This window comes from Rattus norvegicus, chromosome 5 (assembly GCF_021556685.1).
Source record: "Rattus norvegicus strain SHRSP/BbbUtx chromosome 5, alternate assembly SHRSP_T2T, whole genome shotgun sequence".
Lineage (NCBI taxonomy): Eukaryota > Metazoa > Chordata > Mammalia > Rodentia > Muridae > Rattus > Rattus norvegicus.
Window position 1 is genome coordinate 170,962,740 of NC_141538.1, and position 21,049 is coordinate 170,983,788.

The 21,049-nt window shown below is 53.0% G+C and overlaps 1 protein-coding gene across 15 annotated transcripts in view; it reads right to left on the reverse strand.

Annotated features, from left to right (window-relative positions):
- The window catches only part of Prdm16 (PR/SET domain 16), a 324,217-nt gene that overhangs the window by 17,570 nt on the left and 285,598 nt on the right, over nucleotides 1-21,049 (reverse strand). For 8 of the 15 annotated variants that reach the window (XM_087659971.1, XM_087659966.1, XM_087659969.1 and 5 more), the window contains exons 5-12: nucleotides 19,701-19,803; nucleotides 13,446-13,656; nucleotides 11,738-11,885; nucleotides 11,082-11,235; nucleotides 6,424-7,840; nucleotides 3,675-3,762; nucleotides 1,152-1,321; nucleotides 457-534 (exon numbers count right to left, since the gene is read on the reverse strand). In XM_087659971.1, the coding sequence (XP_087516097.1) occupies nucleotides 457-534; nucleotides 1,152-1,321; nucleotides 3,675-3,762; nucleotides 6,424-7,840; nucleotides 11,082-11,235; nucleotides 11,738-11,885; nucleotides 13,446-13,656; nucleotides 19,701-19,803 (2,369 nt within the window). 15 annotated transcript variants of the gene reach the window in all.

The following is a 21,049-nucleotide window of genomic DNA, read 5'->3' on the forward strand; positions in this document are numbered from 1 at the left end:
CGGGGCTGCTGCAGAGAATCAAGGATACCCCATGTTTGTTAAGAGCTCATACTTGGGGAGGGGGTGGCTGATGGTCATCGTGACACAGACAAGATTAGATGGGGGCTGGCTAGCTAAGGTCCTCCCAGAGACCCGTGGAGACCCCAGCTTCAAGTCACACCCCTCTCTGATTTTGATCGCCTACCCTGGTTGATATGTTAGCTACAGGAGACAGGCTCTCTCGAATCCTCTTTTGGGAGCACAGAAGAAACCTTCCATAAATTTCCTGGGTAGTTCCTGCCTTCTCCGGACATGAGAGATGGCAGAGAATGTCACAGCCAGATCTCTGGCTACTGTCCACTGTCCTTCTGGTGGCCCCCGAGCTGTGGGTGTGTCTATCTAAATGTAGGTATTTGCCAGAAAGGAGGGAACTAAGGGTGCACAGAAACTCTGATAACAATGCAGCGTGGCTCCTACCTGTATGGCTGTTCCCCCGTGTGTGTCCTCAGATGTCTTGTGAGATTTGCAGATCTGGGGAAGATCTTGCCACAGTACCTGAGGCCGAGGGAAGAGAAGTAGGAGAGGCTTAAGGGTGGCCCAAATTTGTCCCTCCAGAGTTCAGCTCAAAGGCCTCATAACGGGGTCTTGCCAGTATCCCTGCCATTTTCTCTTTGTCCTGAGTTCAGACAAGCTCCTGGGGTCTCGCCAGTATGAAAATCCTTACCATTTTCTCTTTGCCCTGAGCCCAGACAAGCTCACAAAGCACAGAGTAGAGGGATCAGCATCTTGCCCTCAGTCTGGGGGCCATAGTGGCTGGGATCAGCAAAGGCAGCCTGGGATGGGAGCATGTCCTCCCGACACCATGAACAATGGCTGCAGCACTGGGTGCACCATCCCTCCTAGTTTTGTGGCTGATGCTGAGCAGACATTCTCTGGCCTCTGAACTCAGCTAAGCCCCATGCTGGGCCCAGATAACACAGCACAGAGGATGGTTCTAGAAGCCTACCCAGGTCACTCCAGTGCAAACACGACCTCAGGCAGATGGCACCCCAGAACGCTCGCCCTGCTTCACCGTAATGGCAAATTCTGGGCTTTTCCAGAAGCAGGTTCCCAGCCACAGGTGTGTGTGCGGCCCCTTCCCACGAGCCCCTAAGGGTCCCTCAGTGCTTCACCTGCACGTGTATCTCTCCTTGCCCTTTCTGAGGATGGGATCTGAGAGTGTTGGGGGTGGGGAGCGGAAGTTGAAGGGGTGGTGAGGCAGGGGCTGCAGGGAGCTGCCTGAGTCGGCCTTCATGGCTGCAAAGCTCTCCAGCTTCTCCGTCATGGTTTCTATGGCTGACATCTGTGGGCACGGAGAGGGAGAGATTGATGATTCAGCATTACAGTCGTGGAGAGGGAGAAATTGATGACTCAGCATAACTGCCACCTGTCTAAAGAGAGTGCACACCCAGGGTCCTCATGTCTAGTCCTCTCGACAGCCCTCGGCTAGCCATTCCTCAGATAGCCGTTGGAACCAGAGCCACACTTTACTCTCCCCTTGTCCTTCTTAGAACTGGGACTATAACCCAGGGTCATCTGGAGTGGGTCTTTTCAGTCTAGTAGGCAGAACTTGTTTAAGACTCTAGGCTCTGCAGGCTCCATCGAGACTGCAGGTTTCGGTGACAGGGACACTGACCTTGAAGCTCTACTTCTCCTGCCTGTGCCAAGGGCGCACCATGGGAGGCTCTCTCCGTACCTCTGCTAAATGTCTATCCTAGAAGGCAGGTTTTTATCTGGCAGAGATGGGGGGCAGATGAGGAAAGCAAAGGAAGGTGGGGTGGGGCAGGGACTGTTGAAGGCATAGAGGGAAAAGGTCCAGCCTCTCAGAGTGCTGTGAACGTTGGGAGAAACTGGACCTAGATGAAGGCCCCACTGCCCACACCAGTGGGCCATGGATGAATGAGGAGACAAGGTATCAATCACTTCCAGACCCACGTTCCTCGTTCATGGACAGCTGCCTCTGGGGAGTGTTTATTGCTTAGTGCTACCCCCAACCCCATCCCCACAAGGCCCTTGTTCACTGATGTCAGAATCGGGGACCCAGCTGCTCACGGTGGACCGAAGGCAGCATGTCATGTGACTGCAGCATGTCATGTGACTGCAATCCTCCGCATGGCTCCAGCCACTCAGCCCTTCGGCACCTTGTTGGGATGCCCGAACCAGACTTGTGGGCTGTTTGCTGGGCACTGACAACAGGGAAGGGGGAGTCTTTGTACTGCGGTTACTTGGAAGCCTCAGAATACAGTGGCGGAGACATTTGGTATCTGGGGAAACAGCGGTATGGTTGTCACAGAAATCCACAGGAAAATGGATGGATGCTATACCCAGCCACCATGGTGGGGCTTCCCCTTGGCCACTGGGCGGCTTTGCCCAGGCTGCAGAGATGCAGGCTTTGCCCTGTTCATAGAGGGCACGACCCTCATCAGAACACACCGCACACACTTTCTGCGCTCATGCTCACTGGTGGGCAGATGGAAACTGCCTTACTGTCTAGGCTGCTACCTGGCCTCTCTAGAGTCTTTTCCAACACCTGAAAGGTGGGACCTCAGGGTGACACTGAAGTCCTTGGCACAGAGGGAACTGTTTACCTTCCCATAGGTTTGTAGAAACCTTCTTTTTGCATGGTTACCAGGCTCTTTCTGTCCCAAGTGACAAGACAACCTAGCTAGCCTCAGACCATTTAATTGGTGACCATAAGTCACCCCCTTTCTGCCTCTTCATCCTGGCCCTGGGACACAGGGCAGGCAGAGGATGTAGGCTCATGGGAGCTGTGGGCAGTAGGGACAATGGGCAGCTGGCCCCCCACGGGCCTCTCTTCCTCAGGCCGGGCGGGTCCTGCCTGCCTGGTCTGCTCTGCCCCATCAGACGTTCCCGTGAGCTCCTAGCACAAACACAAACACCGGATGTGCCTGGCTGCCTTGTCGACTTTTTCCAGCGGGGCCTGGGAAAATTGGGGGAAGCTATTAACCAAACTCTGAGGCCCAGTGGAACAATGGGAGGCTCTAAGTTTAGCTGTGAACTCAGCCAGGGTGCAGGTTTCACAGACTAGGGCTTACCCAAGGCGGGAAGCTCAGGGAAGAACAATACCCCATGCAGGATTTTTGGCCTGAAGATTCGCTGTCAGTGAGGGAGGCTTAAGGGCTGTGACCTGGAGCTCCTAGGAGGGGTGCAGTGGGGGACAGACCTCATGCAGTGAGGACAGGGGTCCAGGACACTTGGAGGACTTTGCCTTGGGCTGTGGCTTCCCCAGGAGGCATGTGGCCTGGGGGCACAGGCAGGGACATTAGTGTTCCTAGGAGGGTTTCTTCCTGCCTCTTCCCAAAAAGAGCCCCCTCTCTCTGGCCCTTTCACTGAAATATGCTAAGGTATTGCCTACTGCAGGAATACTGGCCCCAGCATCTGTTTCCTTGTGTCCAAGGCTCTGCTCCTCTTGGCGCCTGCACCAGTCAGTCATACATTCCTTCCTAGGGCCCAGGGCCCTCACATATGTGGGGTTCCTTCGGACCAGAAGCCCCTATGTGCTCCAGGTCCACAATGACCTGTGGGGTCTCAGAAAGCACCCCCTGCCTCTTGGGAACCAGAAACCCAAGGCCCAGAGGCCTGTTCGTACAGCGTCTCTAAGCACTCCAATCTCAGAGGCCCAGGGTGGTTCTTACCTGGGGGTGGAACAGCAGTGGGGACGGCCGCAGGTACTTCTCTTTCAGGACTCCCACGGGGTCCGCCACCTTCCGCTTTTCTACCCTGCTGGACAGCAACACAGAGGGTTACATACCCCACTGAGCCACTTGCTCCTCAGGACCCTGCCTGTGCCGGATTGATTGTCAGACCGCGGTGGAGGCCACTGCAGGGCCTACCCAGCTAACTCCTACCTGAATGCCAATGGGCCTCCAGGCCAGTGGGGCAAGCCCCAGAGGCTCCCTTACCCAGACACCTCAGTTCCTTAACTGCTCCTTTACTTACTCAGTGGTTTCTCCACACACCTCATCTCCCCTCAGTTACCACCTCCTGTGTTTGTTGGAACGTGTTGGAATGCTGGAGTCTAGAACGTTCTTTGAAGGCTCCGTGTGCATCAGCCTCCTGCCTGCTGGCTTGCACACCCATATCGTGAGGCTTTCCTCGAGGTCTCCTGCACACCCACAAGTTACTCTGCATCACCCCAAGGCTTGTCGCCTATGCCTGAAACACGCTGTCCTTGCTGGAAACTGGCACGGCCCACTTTGCCTATTTTGCTGACGAATGCGTGGGGCTGATTTCTGTCCTGGGGCAGCCAGATGGGTTGTACCTGAAAACCTCCAATGGCTGCTGGAGACTGCAATTCTAGAATCTTCCTCAAGTGTCAGTGACACCTTGCTAAACACATCTCCACGGTCAGAGCAGGTGGTAGCCCGGTCCTCTCTTTCACCCCCACGGTTGGTGGAAGCCCCATGAGGTGTTTTATTCAAACCTGATCACCCTCTTGCTCCAGAGGATGCCGGAACAGATCAAGCTATTCCTAAGTCACATCCTGCCTGGGCCCTGGCCTTTTGTCATTTTGCCCCATTCCATCAGTTGAAGTCTTTTTGTCCCCCTGCATTCCAGGGAACAGCAGTGGACAAGTCAATGTGGCTGCCAGAGGGGCAGGGGCAGGGGAAGGGGTGGAAATGAACCCTGAGGCACTTGGCTCTTGGTAAGAGTTGTCAGCCTAGGGCTCCACTTGGGGAACCAGGGCCCATCCACTACAGGGAAGGGGGTCTCTCATGACAGGAGCTCAGCCTTTGAATCATCTAGGGATGCCTGCAATAACGGGAGGAAGGCACCGATGATGGTAGCAGATTCAGGCTGAGCTACGAGTCTCTCTGAAGCCAGCCTGTGGCAGTGCAGGACCCTCCTTCAGTTCAGGCTGCAGTCTGCCTTCACCTCGGGGTGGACACAGACTTATTTGCCCACCTGGATTGGACCCATTTTGCAGAGAACTATCTGCAGAGGCTTGTACAGCTAGTCCTCTAGTGGCCACAGACCTTAGGTCCTAAGGATGCATGCTCAGCCTAGCCTTTTGACATTATGAGTAGAGAGCACATGAGACCATAAGGGGGGAAGGGCCCTGGGGCCCTGTGGTCAGTTCCCATGACTCTCTTTTCCCAGACTGACCATGGTTCCTTGCAGCTTACAGGAAAATGTAGGAGGGTCACCCAAGTTGGTAGAAGGGGTAGGCAGGGGGCAGAAGCAAAGGCTTAGGCAAAGTTCCCTCCATCGTGGGGTCTAACCAGAAGGCTCTGTTTGTCTCCAACTACCTACGCCCTGTATGAACCCAAGGAGCAGCAGGTGCCTCTTGCTTCCTGACTCAGCAGAGTACCGGTCTCCGTCTCTTTCCCTCTCTGGAGCCCCGGTACTTCCCGATGAGGCACCTTGATGAGTATCATTCTTGTTCCCTGGGATTACAAAGCCAGAATCCGACAGGAAACAGAAGCTTGAGTGGGTACCTGTGGGGAGGAGGCCATGTCCCCTGGGTGGGTACCCGTGTTAGAGGAGGCCGGGTCCTCTGGGTGGCAGCTGTGTAGTCTGCTTCACTTGGGATTTCCTTACAACTTTATCTCTTCCTCACCCACTTGCCTCTTTAAGAACTGTGAGCCCATCACCCCGCTCCCCTCCATCCCCAAACCATGGCTAGCTCCAAGGAGACAGCAGGCCCACAGGCCTGTTCCCTGAGAGTCTCTTGATGCATGCTCACACAGGTGCACGATGTGCCTGAGGAAGCACACAAGGTCAATGTCAAGTGCACAGCTCTCTGCTAGATTATCCACTTCTTCCCCGGGACTCCCTCCCATGGCAAAGTGGGTGTTATATGCTGGCAGGAGTGGGGATCAGACATGAAACCCACCCTTGCTTTCCAAGCCCACTCCCCTCTTTGGGAGGCTCAACCCCTTTCCATACATCAGGGAGCAGACTCAACTTGCCCTTCATTGGAACCAGTGTCTGGGAGACAAGAATTTCACCCTACCAGGACCAGTAACTCCTTTGATTTGCTCAGGGCTACCAGAACCCCACAACCCTCCAGGGTAGGGCTCAAGGCAGAGTAGGGTGCACTGGCCTTTGTGGGAGGCAGAGACCTGCTCCAGAAAAGACAGCTGATGAGGGAAGGTGCTGTGGACAGGGTCTAACCGAAAGGCTCAAAGTAGGTTGGAAGATGCCTAAGTTGTAATTGGTGCAAGGGAACCACACACACCCTGGAGATGGGATCCTGGCCTTCCTAGCAGGGCTCCATTTGAAGGGGCATGGGATCCCCACAGGCTGAGGCACTGCCCTGATGCCAGGGAATGAACACAGAAGAACCTTGAGTTAGGAGGTTAAGAAAGCGAGACGAACAGAGTCCCCGCCTAGCTCCTCGGATGTTGCCCCGTGGAGAGCGAGGGAGGGCCATGTCAATACCTGTAGATGGGATCCATGAAGAAGGGTGAGGGCTTGGCGTAGTGCAGGGAAGGCTGCTGGGGTAGCTGTGCTGGGCACACCTTAGGCAGCCCCTCGCCAACCCCCGGCTTGCGTTCACCGTAGATGTGGTTCTTCCGGGGTTCACGGCTGCCTCCATTTTGGCTCGCCCGGGCCCTGCTGCCGATGCTCAGGTCCAGCGGCTGTTCCTCGCCAGACGAGGGCACGAGGGGGGCCTTGGGTGTGAGCAGGGCAGGTTTGGCCTCTTTTGGTTTGGTGGTGAGGTCGAAGGGGCACTCCGCACTGGGGCCGCCCACCTTGAGGGCATCCCGGGGTGACTTTGGCTCAGCCTTGACCAGCAAGTTGTGGGCGAGGGCTCGGTCCGTAAAGGGGTAGAGAGAGTGGGGGAAGTTAGGCAGGAACTGGAAGGGGAACACGGAGTGGTAGGGTAGCGAGCCCAGCTTCTTCTCCTGCATGCTCATGAAGCCGGGACCGAAGTACTTCTCTGCGATGGACGCAATGGCCTTGATGGAGTCGCCCGCAGCCCCCGAGGCTGTCAGCAGCTGTTCCTCGGGAGGCGGGAAGAAGGAATGCTGTGAATAGAAGGCCGGTACCTCAGCCACACTGTTCATGGCCCCGGGGGGCACCGATGCACCCCCAAACTCAGGTTTGCTCTCTGCTGGCTTCCCTTTGTCCTTGCTTTTGTCTCTGTCACTGTCCAGGTCGCTGTCCAGGTCAGACCCTGTGCCGGTGGTGGTGTCCAAGTCTGTCCCGGTTGTGGTGTTGATATCCTCGAAGTCACTGCCATCCGACATGTCAGGGCTCCTGTTTTTGACCTTCTCTACGTACGAGTCTTCCAGGCGGCCATCGAATTTCTCCTCCGGCCCCGTGGCCGCCGTGGCGCCCTGGCTGCTGTTGCTGACCGCAGAGACAAGGGGCAGGGCTGGGTTTCCCAACGGGCTGTGTAGCTTGGCATCCTGCCCGTGGTTCAGGGGACTTTTGAGCAGCGGTGTGGGAGGTAGCAGAGGTGGTCGTGGGTACAAGGATGGAGGGAAGATGCCCGGGAAGCCTGGTGTGAGCGTGGGGAAGGCCGGAGGGGCAGCCGAGAAGGGCAGGCTCCCAGGATGAGGTCTGGAGGGGAAGTACTCGCTGAAGCCTAGGCCCCCGTGGTTGAGGGTTGGGGAGGGCTTCGTCTTGTCCATCATGGGGCTGGGGGTCAAGGGCAGGCCCGGGGTGAAGAGGCCGCCCGGCGTGTAATGGTTCTTGCCCTCGCAGAATCTCCGGTGCTTGTTGAGGGAGGAGGTAGTGCTGAACATCTGCCCACAGTCCTTGCACTTGATCTGCGTTCTGCAGTCGGCGTGCATCCGCTTGTGCCGGCACAGGTTGGAGAACTGCGTGTATGACTTGTGGCAGACCTCACCTAGAACAACCACAGGAGGCGAAAACACAGATGCGGAGTGAGATCACCAGGAACCCCAGGTACAGAGGAAGGTATAAAGACGTAGAACTCTCGCCTCCTCCGGCACCATGCCTGCCTGGATGCTGCCATGTTCCTGCCTTGATTCTAATGGACTGAACCTCTGAACCTGTAAGCCAGCCCCAGTCACATGTCCTTACAAGAGTTGGCTTGGTCATGGTGTCTGTTCATAGCAGTAAAACCCTGACTAAGACACTGTCTGTGGTTCAGGCTGGGTGAGGACAGAGCACAGGTACACAGTACCAGTCTCACTGGCTAGGAGATGGCATCTCAGAACGTCCATGCGACTTGCCTCAAGGTGGTGACCTCAGTGATGGCTATTTCTACAAGGTGAGCATTCTTACTTCCTAGATTAAAGTGTTCCTTGCTTTCTGCCTTTCTGTCCCAGATGCCACCAGGGTGTCCCAGCAGTCCTTAGGAACCCTAGAGTTAGGGCCTGGGTTGGAAAGGAGAGCTCCTGATTGTGTTTAACCAGTTTGGAGGCTGGCCAAGTATGGGTGAGGCTCTGTCTATGACCTTTAGGGAAAGGGCTGGGTAGCTATGCTCTCAAACATGGAAACCCTACTGGCTAAGAGCTGACATCCTGGAGGGTCCAGTAGGGTCTGCTCTGGCTGACAGATACCAGGTGATCTCTTACAGGGCAGGACAAAACCAGCTGGATCTCACCCTAGCTCAGAGGCTCAGAAGACTCCACAGTCATCTTCCCGAAGCCTGGGAACTGGAGGCCAGTAAAGCCCCCACTGTTTTTTCTCCTTTTTCACCAAAAGAAAAAGAGGTATATGTGTATATGCTGCACATTCCTTCATATTCTTAAATCCTGTCTATCTCTAATCTCTCTCTTCCCACTGACACACACACACACACACACACGTACATACATAGACACACACATACATAAACACAGACACATATACATACACACATTCATACACATAGACACAGATACACACATACATATACACACAAACATATAAATATACACACATAAATACATACAGACACACATACACATCATATACACATCATATACACACACATACATACACACAGAGACACAGACACACATACATACACATGCATACACATATACACATACACACAGACACACACACTGACACACAGACACACATATACACACATACACACATACATACACACACATACACACAGAGACACACACATATACACATACATACAAACACACACACACACAAACACACACACATACACACAGAGACACACACATATACACATACATACAAACACACACACACAAACACACACACATACACACAGAGACACACACATATACACATACATACAAACACACACACACACAAACACACACACACACACACACACACCACCCTCTCTGACTCTCCCCACAGGACAGTTTGTTTCCGCAGCATGGTAGAAACAGTGATTGTAGCCTGTCTCTTGCTCTCCTGCCCTCTGCAAACCTACATCTGCGCCTTCAGCTGGGGTGTCTTTTCTCTGAGATTATCACACACTTTAATCACAATATCTATTTATATTAGCGGCCCTGCCCTCCTGGTCATCATGGCAGGACATTTTCTGGCTGAGAGGAGACAAATTTCGCTTCATTTAATCAAATCTTCCCTTTTGGGGATACTGTTCTGGGAGAGGCACCACATTTAGGTGGGCTATAAATAACCTTCCCCTACCCCTGGTTGCCCACAGGGAACCACAGGCAGATTCCAAGCTCAGGTTATTCAGACAGACTAGACAAGCAACTCCCCTGAGACCTCTGTTATGTTCCTGGGCCTCCAGGGGACCCTGATGGTACCTAGATATCACCTGCTGCCATCATCGAAGGAAGCCTCTCACTTGGGGGCCTTCTGGGACAGAGGGACCCTTGGTTCTACTTATTTCTCCAACCGGGGATGAGGGCTCTGTGGTATGTGGGTTGCAGAGACATCTGGGCAAGTCCCAGGAAGGGTAGGTCCTAGATTATAAGAATGGCCGCTGGGCAGAGGGAGAGAGAGTGAGTATGTGTCCTGGCTACCACATTATGCTGGGTATATGAGGAGCAGAACCTGATGAAGCTACCAGAACAGGAAGGGACCCCGGTCAGGAGAAGTTCACTTTACTTCTGGGATATGTATGCACATGGGATATGTGTGTAGGTATGCACAAGCACTGGCATATATGCATGTGTGTGTGTGTGTGTGTGTGTGTGTGTGTGTGTGTGTAAGACAGTAGTGTCAACTCACTAGCCCATACCATACACTCTCTCACAGGGATACACATTCCTTCCAAGAGTCCTTTCTGGAAAGTGTCCATGAGAATGGCTCTGTGACCCAGACACTTTCTCTCTTTACCACCCTCTCTCTCATACACACGTGCACATCTGAGCTTTCCGATCAGAAATATGCTTTCTTTCCCGGTCTCTGCTCAGTGAGGTAAGGATGTGGGGTGTCCAGACATTGGTTGTACACCCAGGTATCAATCGTCAGGTAGACACAGGGTCTGCTGACATGCGGCTGGTGCCTGGTCACTGGGAACTCTTCTTCAAATAACAGATCCTTCCTTGGAAGAGCTGCACCATTGGACATCCCCGTTAGCGGACTATGGCTTCCTCTCCTAGCTTTCTGTATCTCTCAGGCACACTCCATGGTCCGCAGGATGCACAGCGATGCACCTCGAGTTTCAGACTTATACCGCACACCAACTGCTCATAAGGCCTGTCTGTCCACTGCTGGGGATTTCCTTTTAGTTAGCTACCCTTGGTCAAAGCAAGGTTGCAGAGACCACAGACAAAGGAGGGGTCACAGATGCCGGGAGAGGCTTAGGAGATGCCATGTTCAGTGTATGACACCGAGGGATGGTTGCATTTGGGGCTCCCTAAGAGACACGATGCTCAGAACATGTCAGCTGGGACGGTCACACTCAGAGGTCCAGCTGGGGCTCGACTAGGGTGGGGCGCCAGGGAGAGCCGGGTGAAAACACAGGATGAGCAATAACTCACCCCCTCTACGGAAATCTCCATCACTAGAGAACCCCTTGCCTACATCAGAGGTATGGGGGAGATGTGGAGGTGGGAAGGGGAGAGGAGGTGGCCAGCCAACAGAGAAACACCATGGTGTCACAGGACCAGCTATAAAGGCGTCTGGATGGAGGAGCACCCTCAGCAGGGGCCAGAGGGTCCAGGCTGGGCACTCACATATGAATGGCTTCACCGTGCTGTGGATATGCTTGTGCTGTTTGAGGCCGGAGGATGTGGCAAAGGTCTTGCCGCAGTCAGGGCAGGCATGAGCCCGGGCACCGACGTGCTGTGAGCGGATGTGACGCTGGAGGTTGCTGGGGTCTGTGAACACCTGGGGAGATAGAAGCCATTAGTACCTGCCCCTAATGAACTCCACTGTAAACCTAGGGGTACGAAAGCTGGGCCCCGCCCCTCTTTCTTGCTGCCCCTGCACTTAGCTAGCTGGGATGGTTCTTGCTGTAGTAGGGATTATTAGAGGGCCTCAGCGAGGTGCTGGATCTCTCCTGGCCTCAGTTTCCCTGCAGTGGCCCTGAGGCTCTGAAAGATATACACTGTTTTCTAGAGCACTGTCCTGGGAGATCACGGGTCTGAGAGCTTCACCCCTGCAACCCTTGTCATTACACCCTGGCAGGGGCACAGGACTGCCCTGCAGAAGACTCAACCCTGGTCTTGCCTCTGTTTCCTGCAGGGCTGTTGGATGGCATATTCTCTGGGACTTCCTGTCCTCCCCAGTCATGAAGAACCTAAGGACCTCAGGGCACCCTAATCCACGACATCTCATCTCATTTCAAAGTAGGGCGGAGGGAGCGTATACACGTGAGCGCGGCTGGTACCTTGACGCAGTTTTCACATTCGAAGCGCTTGCCACTGTCGTGAGACATCTGGTGGCGGATGAGGTTGGACTTCCAGTTGAAGGCCTTGGGACACTGATCACATTTGTACTCACGCTCTTCTGTGTGGACAATCATGTGTTGCTCCAAGCTGTGTACAGGGGATGGGAATCACTATAGGGTCCGTTTGTCTGGAGGAAGAGGTCCTCTACCCCATATGGCTTGTTCGCCTGTATGTGGCCCCTTGGAGGCCCCATCACGCTGCAGGGGGATTGGAGTGCATGCATACCCTCCCTTGTTCTAGGGTCACAGGGACTAGGGCTGAGATAACCTTCCTAGGGTTGACTCAGGGTATCAACACTGCTGTAAGTCCTGGAGTAAGACAGGGCCATGGTTCAAGGCAGCCCCCTGAGAAGCTCTCTGGCTGAGCACGTACGGTGGGTAGTGGTAGAGAGGGTCTTAAATGAGATATGTCACAGTGTTAAGAACAGATGCTGGGGGCTGGGTGGGGGGGACGCGCTCCTCTCGGCCGCACTAGCAACTCCTAATCCCCTCCTCCCTGGGGACTCTGTCTCTTCTGTCTCTGGGATGACCGTTAATCTTCATGAGCAAAGCAGTAATATATCACGGCCCGTTAATTACGGGGCCCAGCCATCCGCGTAGAGCAGGAACGCCTGCTCCTCTGGCTCCCAGAGATTGTATCTTTTCCCCGTTGTTAATTGTGATTTATGTGTTTATGTAAAGAAAACACGGACCCTCCTCAGCCCTGTTCTCCGCTAAGCGCTCAGGCGGGATCTGCCCACGCGTTTATTCGCTGTCATCTGTTCGGGGTGGAGGGTCTGCTGTCCCCGGGGAGTCCGTGATGGGATTGGTGGTAAATCCCTTGTAATCACAGGCCTGTTAGCGGCCTGATGAGATTTTGCTCTGACTTTGCGAGGTTGTCCCGAGCAAACTCTTCAATGCAGGGGCGTTTAGCCTGGAGAACTTCCCAGACTCCTCCACTCCTCGGACCACTTAGGGCCAGAGGTCTCAGCTTCCCTACCCACAGCTGAGGATGCTCTTTTGTCCCAGGGGTCATATAGGTCCCAAGGCTCCTGGTGCCTGGGTCCTCAATCCTGCCTGGCCTCAGAGAAGGACAGGTTGGGACCGCTCCAGCTGCCTGAGTGTGGCTGCCACTCAGCTGAGCTTGAAGCTCTCTTTGAGGATACCTCTGAAGTCACTCCTAGGCAGGTAGCTGCCATGGGGTAAGGGTGGGCAAATCTCCCAAGTGAAGGCCTTGCACGATCTTTCCTGGGTTCACTAAGAAGGACTGTGTATGTCTAGAGAGCCAGGCTGACTTACGTCCCCTCTACAGTGGGTACTGTGGCCCCGTGCCTCCCAGCCTGGGGCCTTACTGCAGAAGTAGCACTAGGGCCAACCAGGTGGCCAAACCCAAGCTGGTCCGCACTCTTTCTATCTTTCGAGATGTCTCCACAGCCCTGACTGTGTAGAGCGGTGGTGCCCGTGGCCTGCCCTAGGTCTCCCCGCTGGGGACCAGGACCTTTATGGTAAGAATCAGAAACCGGCTGTGGCTTCCAGCCACGTGGACACACATGGTTCTCCGTTTAGGGCGGTGGCATACAGGAGCCCTTAGTCTCTTAGCCCTAGAGCCCTGGCCTGACAGGGAGGTGGGCTGGGGATCAAGGGGTATGGGAGGCGGGGTAGGTGGCACCTGTATTTGTTGGGGAACATCCGCTCGCAGTCCTTGCATTCATGGGCTTGCCCATCGTTGCCCCCGCCAAGGCCCTCAGGCTTGAGCTCCTCCCCTAGGCCCTCGTAGAGCGGGGCCCCTGAAGAGCTGCATGCATACTTCTTATGGCGTCTCAGGTCCAGCCTGCACTGGAAGAGCTCATCACACTCGTCGCAGCGGAACGTGGGATCCTCTGCAAGACAGAGGGCAAAGAGGTGGTCAAGAGAGCCAGACACCCACCCCTGGATCCACAGGGGCCCAGAGACCCAGCCCATCCTCACTGCCTGCCTTCCCAGGGCTTCGATTCACCCTGGGCTGATCCTAACCAGCTTCCTTCCAGCCCTCGTCCTGGCTGCCCAGGGGTGCAAAGGTCACAGGACAGATCAAGCCACGCTGGAGGACCCCATCCCTTCATCATGGAAACACTGAGCGAAGTCAGGCTCCTCCCTGCCTCCCTAGCGGCCACTGTGGATTCAAGGAGGCCCTGCCTCAGAACTGAGAAGGAAGCCAGGCCAAGAGCTTTGTTTATGAATTAGGAGGAAAAAAAAGGCAGAACTCCATCGCATATAATAAATTATTGTCGTCAAGGTCAAACAAATTAAAGGGGGGCAGTTATTATTAAGTTTATGAGGCAGCATCCCGAGCACAGTGCCAAACCAAACAATTAGCCTGGAGCTGTAACCGGGCGGGGTCTCCATGCCCTGCCCCGCCTTGCTGCGGCTTCAGGCCCTTCAGCTTTCAACCCGGCCTGGAGAGAGAACACCTGCTTTCAGACCTTGCACACAGAGGGCTTATTGCACACGTGAGCGTGCACGTGTGCATTTTGACACACTCTGACCTTGTGGGTGGATGTGTATGCTCATACAACTGTGTTTTCACAAGCGTCTCACATGAACTGCATCCATGTTTGTAAAGTGTGTGTGGCATTCCCAGGCGTCTGCACTAAGACTTTATCGAGTGGGTATGCATGCATATGTGTACCTACTTATCAATGTGGGTACATGTTTATGCATATAACTACATGTGTGAACACACATGTAGTGTGCATATATATGCATAAAAATTATACATTCATGAACACCTTCGTGTGACTCTGTATATGACTTCTTATGGGTTGTGTGTGCATGTATGTTTGAGTTCTATACATACAAAGACACGGATGAGTGTTTGTGAGGTATTTGTGTGTACATATATGGACCTGTCATCCTATATGCCATTGTGAATAGGTGGGTACAAGTTTGTATGTGTGTGAATGGGCATGTATTAGGGATTTGCATTTGTAGGCGAGAATGTGTGTCTGTGCTTATATATGCTTGCATGTGGGAGGTATATTTGCATCTGTGTGCATGGTGCAAATGTGTAGGAAGGTACATGGTCATGAGGACTGGCCTGGTATCCAGCACCAAGCAGGGACTTAGGTTACGGCAGGGATGTGCTGCTCCCAACCCCATCTCCCATCAGAGAGAGACTCCCACCATAACCACAGGCTGTTTTCCGACTCTACAGGATATGGTTAGCTTCTCTGGGCCCAGAACAGCATAGGCTTCTGAGGAGAGAGCCTCTCTGCTGCCTTGAGTGGAAGTGTAGTAATCGCAGGCTGTACCTGGCAATCCTAACCCTGGGTCTTCAGAATCCAAGGCACCCTGCAGAGCCGGGTAAACGAGTGCAGTGCGCTGAGCCTGTGCCCTGATACCCACCATGACACCAGTGTGCTTGCTGGTAATATCTGGGTGCCAGGGAATAGGCATGTGTGTGCTTAGGGATGACTGGGTGGGCAGCACTTCTGATCCAGGTAATCCAGTTATGCCAGGGGCCAGACAGCCTGGCCCCACCGGCTTACCTTGCCCAGACCTCTTTTCAGTGGGGGAAAGGAAACTGTGGAAGGAAGGTGCTGTGGGTCCTTTGGGTCAGTGGAATTCTTTCCTACACATAGCCCTGCCATGCTGAGCTGTGCTGTGTACCCTTCTGTGCTGATCCGGGAAAACAAGGATTGTATTCTTGCCTTGGCTTGGAGATCTCCACCCCTAACATCTCCGGGGAAGGCCTCGAACCCTTCCTTAGGTGCCAGAGGTGGATGACACAACTCACAGTTTAGGGTCGGGAGGAGGCAGGCCCAGGCGATCCACACACACAGTAACCACCTTCCACGTCAACCGAGGGATAAAACGCAATTCAAAGGAGCTCTTCTCAGAGCAGCGGGCTGTGAATACTGTGAACAGTAATGCCCGGGGGGAGGCTTGCTGGCACTCTTGGGGCAGGCAATATTTGGAGACCCTCCACTCAGACTAACTACCCAGGGTAGTTAGCTGTGTTGGGGGATCGTTCTAGGGATTCATCATGAGGGTACACATGGAGCAGAGTGAGCCAGGGCAAGACTCAGATTGCAGGTGAAGGACCATGTTGCTGGAAAGTCGGCAGCCACAGACAGTTAAATGTCTGCCCAACACAGTGCCTGCAGCTTGTTAATGAATTTATTAGGTCTCTGTGCCATTCATTCGAGAGCTACAACAGGCTACAGCAGGTACAGACACACCCTGTGGTGACTCAGGAGCAAAAGGGGGTGAAGAAAAACCCCCACGGAATTACATGTGCACAGCTGCGGCTGGCCCTTTTCACCGTCTGGGAGTGAGGTGCCGGGTACCAGGGCTCTGACTTCCCACAGAGGGTTATGAGGGCAACGGTCAGATCCTACAAGAGTTCGAAGGTGTTCACAACCACCCTTCAAGCCAACCCTGGTATTCAGAGTTAGAACCCCACAGGAGAGGATCCTGTGTCCGGGCACGCCAGGCACACGCTACTCACGGAACCCTTGTGGCTCCACAGAGCTGCTCCTGAGAACCAGAAGGGATTGGATGTGACGATCATGGAGTCAGGAATGAGACATGCTTTCCAGACTCAGTGAGGAAAAGTCTGACAGTGAGGAAAAGTCTTCCTCCAGTGAGGAAAAGGAACCTGACATCAGTCACCATACTGCTGGTTATCCAAGGCCTCTGGTTCTGATTGGGAGTTTGGCTTTAAACATTATTTTATTTTTAAATTAAATTTAAAAAGTCGTTTGTGGGCAGGGTCTTACCACGTAGCCCCGCTTGGCCTAGAATTCTCTATGTAGACCAGGCTGGCCTTGAACTCATAGAGATCTGTCTGCCTCAGCACTGAGTGTTGGGATCAAACTTAAGGGCCGTCCTATCAGGCCTTAAGGTTAAACATTTAAATGTAGGGATTCAATAAGAAAATTCAGCTGGATTCTTACTGGATGAATTAGAAGTTACCCTGGACGGTGGTAATGACCTTGGTGACTGCAGTTACCCTTCTCCTCTGGCCCTGTGTCTTCTGGACTTCAGCTTGTCCCTGTAGGAGGACAGAGCTGGGAACAGGATGTGCCTAGGTCTAGTCTTCCCGGGTGAGTGGGGTGGCAGAGCCTCTCAGATTTTTTCTAGGCAGGGAGCGGGTAGCCTTGGGCACACACCTGGGGCACTCAGCACGACCTTTTCATTTTCCCGGCACACAGAATTCCATGTAAGGCACCGCCGAAAGACGGGCTATAGTGATGTCATGTCTATCACTGCCCTAGTCTTTTCTGTGCCCACGACACAATGGCCACATCTTGGAGAGGGGAAGTGGATCCTCAGGAGGCTTTGTAAATGAAGAAATGGTCTGAATGCAAACGGTTGCTTTTTCTCCAAAGGGCAAGTACTTCTCAGAAAAAGGGGGGAAAAAAAGTCTTCCTAATCAAAACTTAATAAGGCCTCGTGACCAGGGAGTGGGCTGTGCCTTCCATCCAGCTGCCCGTGAGGAGCGCTATCTGTACAGGGCTCCAACTTTGGGGGAACAATGCTGTCCCCTACCTGTCATCAGGCAAGACAGAGGTTCTGTTTTCATCCTCATTCCAACAATCCCGACCCAGACCTCCATATCCCCGACAAAAGCACAAGGAAAGAAACCCTAAATGCGGTGTGGGTCTTGGGCTGGGTACATTAACCTTCCATCAAATGATCCCATACCAGTGCCTGTCTGTCAAACCTGCACCTTGCTTGTCTAGTTCAGGTTCCATCAGCGACTTTCCCCCGGCCGAACGGGAACGAAACAGAAAAAAATAAATCCCTGCCTAATGGCTTGAAGACCGAGGAGCTCACAATTACGCGGCGGCACCCGCATCCTAATCTACGACTCCAGCTCAAAAGCGCTCAAGAGTCTACTCCAAATTCCTGCGGCGATAAAGGGGCTGGCTGCATTTAGCCAGGGCTGGGATAAAAGATTTTTTTTTATGATAATTATCTTAGTGAGGGACGCGTTTGCATTCCCTTTCTGTGAGGTTCGGAATTTGACTAGGGTGTGTGCCTGGGGTGGGGGGTGGGGTAGCTGTTGGGGTGGTGAAAAAAGTGATCTTGACAGCGGAGGTTAGGGAAGTCAAATATTTGATGTCAGGCTATTATGCGTGGAAAGTAATTAGCTCCCAAGTGTTTGATCAGTTATTAGAAAAAAATTCAAAGCGGGTTATTTAATATCGGGGGTGGGAGGCGTGTGTAGGGGGACAAGAATCAAAGCCCCAAAAAGAACCTTTCGGAAGAAAGGGGTTTCAACGTACAAACGCAGTGGCTCAGGATTCTCCTCTGGGCTCAGAGTATTTATCTCCTGTGGTTCTCAGGTGCTGGCCCAGATTCACAGGCCCTCTCAAGGATCATCTAAAGGGAAAGCAAACCTCCCCTCTTGCTGTGCAAGTCTCGGCAATTTGTTTTTGTTTTTGCGACCGCCCGATTGAAATGAAATTTTAGGGGAGGAGTCAGAGAGGATCTGGCTGGTAAAATGGTCCTTCCGCCCCGATGTCTTGTCTGACGACATAGAGATATGTATGACTACGGAAAACGAAACAGTCACCACCACCAGAAGGGGGCGCTCCGGTCACTGGAGGGCTTGAAGGGTCAACAGATAAACTGAGGCTGAGTCCACAGGTGTGGTCACAGAGACTTCCAGTGAGCATCCAGCTCCTGGAATCTTTGTGTCTCCTCGGGGATCCGAGGCTCTGGCCTCCCAGAGAAGGGGACAGGATTTATTCTAGACTCTAGAAAACAGGTAGGGGCCAGTGTTTTTCTGTTCCACTGGCAGCTCATCCTAGAAAAATAAAAAAAGCCACACAAGATGGCTGGAAAGAGAACTGAGCAACACGCTTGCTATGTCGTGCATGGCCCGGAATGGAACTGAGACAGAAGAATCCCTGGGATTTGCTGGCCATCCAGCCCTGCCTAATTACCGCAAGCTCCAGGCTAGTAAACAAGGGAGAGAGCACCAAATGGGGAACAGCCAAGGTGGACCTCTGACCTCTAGATGCATACCCATACAAGTGTACTTCTCCTGTACACACAGGAACAACACCTCCCCCTCCTCCACCCCACCATGCCCCATGAGAAAGTAGCCATGAATCCTGAAACCCCTTGGTGAGCAATGCCAACAGACCCACACTTCGTTACAAACATGGCCTTCTTGAAAAGACAGCTGTGTCAGGGCCCCAAGCAGTCCACATGGAGTATAAATCCATGTGTCGAAAGCCCAGAGTGTGTGAAACTGGCTTCCTCTCTACCCTTGCCTCAGAGATGCTCAGGTAGAGACTGTCAGGCAGAACCTGCTGGACACACCCTAACAGCTGGACACATACTTGTATGAGGAGCTTAAGGACTCATCCCACTGTGGGATCCATTTCAGCCCTCAGCTTGGTTCTGACCAAACACCGACCCCTCTGTGACTCTCTAGGACTTGTAACTACTGGTGGGCTTCTGGAAACAGCCTGGCTCCTTCCCCTCTTACACGGACCAGTTTCTCTCCCAAGTGGCAAACTAGGTTGGGGTCCTTTTACTACAGAAAGTTTGTAATACACTTAAGACATCCTCCTGGGGCTGGGTGAAGTCTGGGTGGATAAAAGGCTTGCCGTGGGAGCATGAGAACCAGAGTTTGGATCCCCAGCACTCAGATAAAAGCCAGGTAGGTGTGCAGCTGGCCGCCTGCAACTTCCAGCCTCAGGAAGCTGAGACACTGTTGCTCAGGCCACCTGGCTAGGCAGACTAGCCAGACTGGTGAGCTCCAGGTTTCAAAGAGAGCCTCCATAAGTAAAATAGAAAATGATCAGAGAAAACTCTCAGCATCAACTACACGCTTCTATATGTGTGAGGACATGTATATACACACATGCATATATGTACATAAATATACATATATGCACAGGGCCACAGCTCAGCAGGGTCTTACCATCCAGGCTGGGGGCCATGACACCCAAGGAGTAGGCACCTTCTTTCACATGCACCAACAGCTCCTCTCCAGGCTCGATGTCCTTAATGACTTTATAGTAAATCTAGGAGAGAGAGGTTAAAGACAGCAGTGAACACTCAAGTTGTGTGTTGTCATCGTCGAGGGGCCCACAGAGCCTCTGCCCCACTGCACTGCTACCCATAGAGAGGGCTATCCCGAGGAAGCCTCTTGACCAATGTTTAAATTTTTTTTTTTTTGGACCTGGGGACTGAACCCAGGGGCCTTGCGGTTGCTAGGCAAGCGCTCTACCACTGAGCTAAATCCCCAACCCCTAATTTTTTTTTAAAGAATTATTTTTATTTTATGTGTATGCATGTTTTCTTTTTTACCAGCATGTATATACACCGTATGCATGCAGTGCCTGAGAAGGCCAGAAGAGGGCATTGGATCCCTTGGAACTGGACTTCGAAACTGCCAGGTGGGTACACAGACCCTCTAGAACAGAGGATCTCAACCTGGTGGTCATGACCCTTTGGCGGTGGGACAACCTTTTCATAGGAGTCTAGTATCAGATATCCTGCATTTCAGATAGTTACATTGTCATTCATAACAGTAGCAGAATTACAGTTACAAAGTGGCAATGAAAATAACTTTATAACCACAGCACAAGGAACTGTACTGAAGAGTTAGGAAGGTTGAAAACCACTGATCTCTAACAGCAAGATCTCTTCACTGCTGAGCTATCTCCCCAGACCCCAAACTGTTTATTTTTTTTTATCGAAAACAGGTTTTATTATATTTATTTCTGTGTGTATTGGGGGCAAAATGTGGTGCTCACAGGACCACTTCCGTGAGTCAGTTCTTTCCTCCCACCATGTGGGTCTTAAGGATTTAATTCAGGTTCTCAGGCTTGGTGATGCCTGCTGAGACATCACACCGGCCTGATCCAGCTGCTAACTACAGTGGAGAAGGTCTATGCAGGAACGTTTGCAGCATACGAGTGAAAGAAAGAAACAACACATCTTAGCTTGTTGTACTCTGCTCTGATAGAAAGGAAAGGTGATACTTGCATCAAGACACCAACCAGGGGTTTCCCATTGGAGTGCTGTAGTCTATTCTCAAATCTCCTTTGTTAGTGTGAGCAGGAGACACCTGGCTATAGGAGGGTTGGCTGGGGGCGGGGGTGGGGGCAGGGGTGGGCTCAGAGTTGCAGTTGCTTGTGAAGGTGCTTTCCAGCTGGGCACAGGCTCTTGGGTGAGGATGCGAGGCTGTGATTTTTACACCAGTGTGGTAGCCATTCAGGAAGGCCAGGAATAGGATGGAGCGAATGCCTGTCAGGATCTGCATTC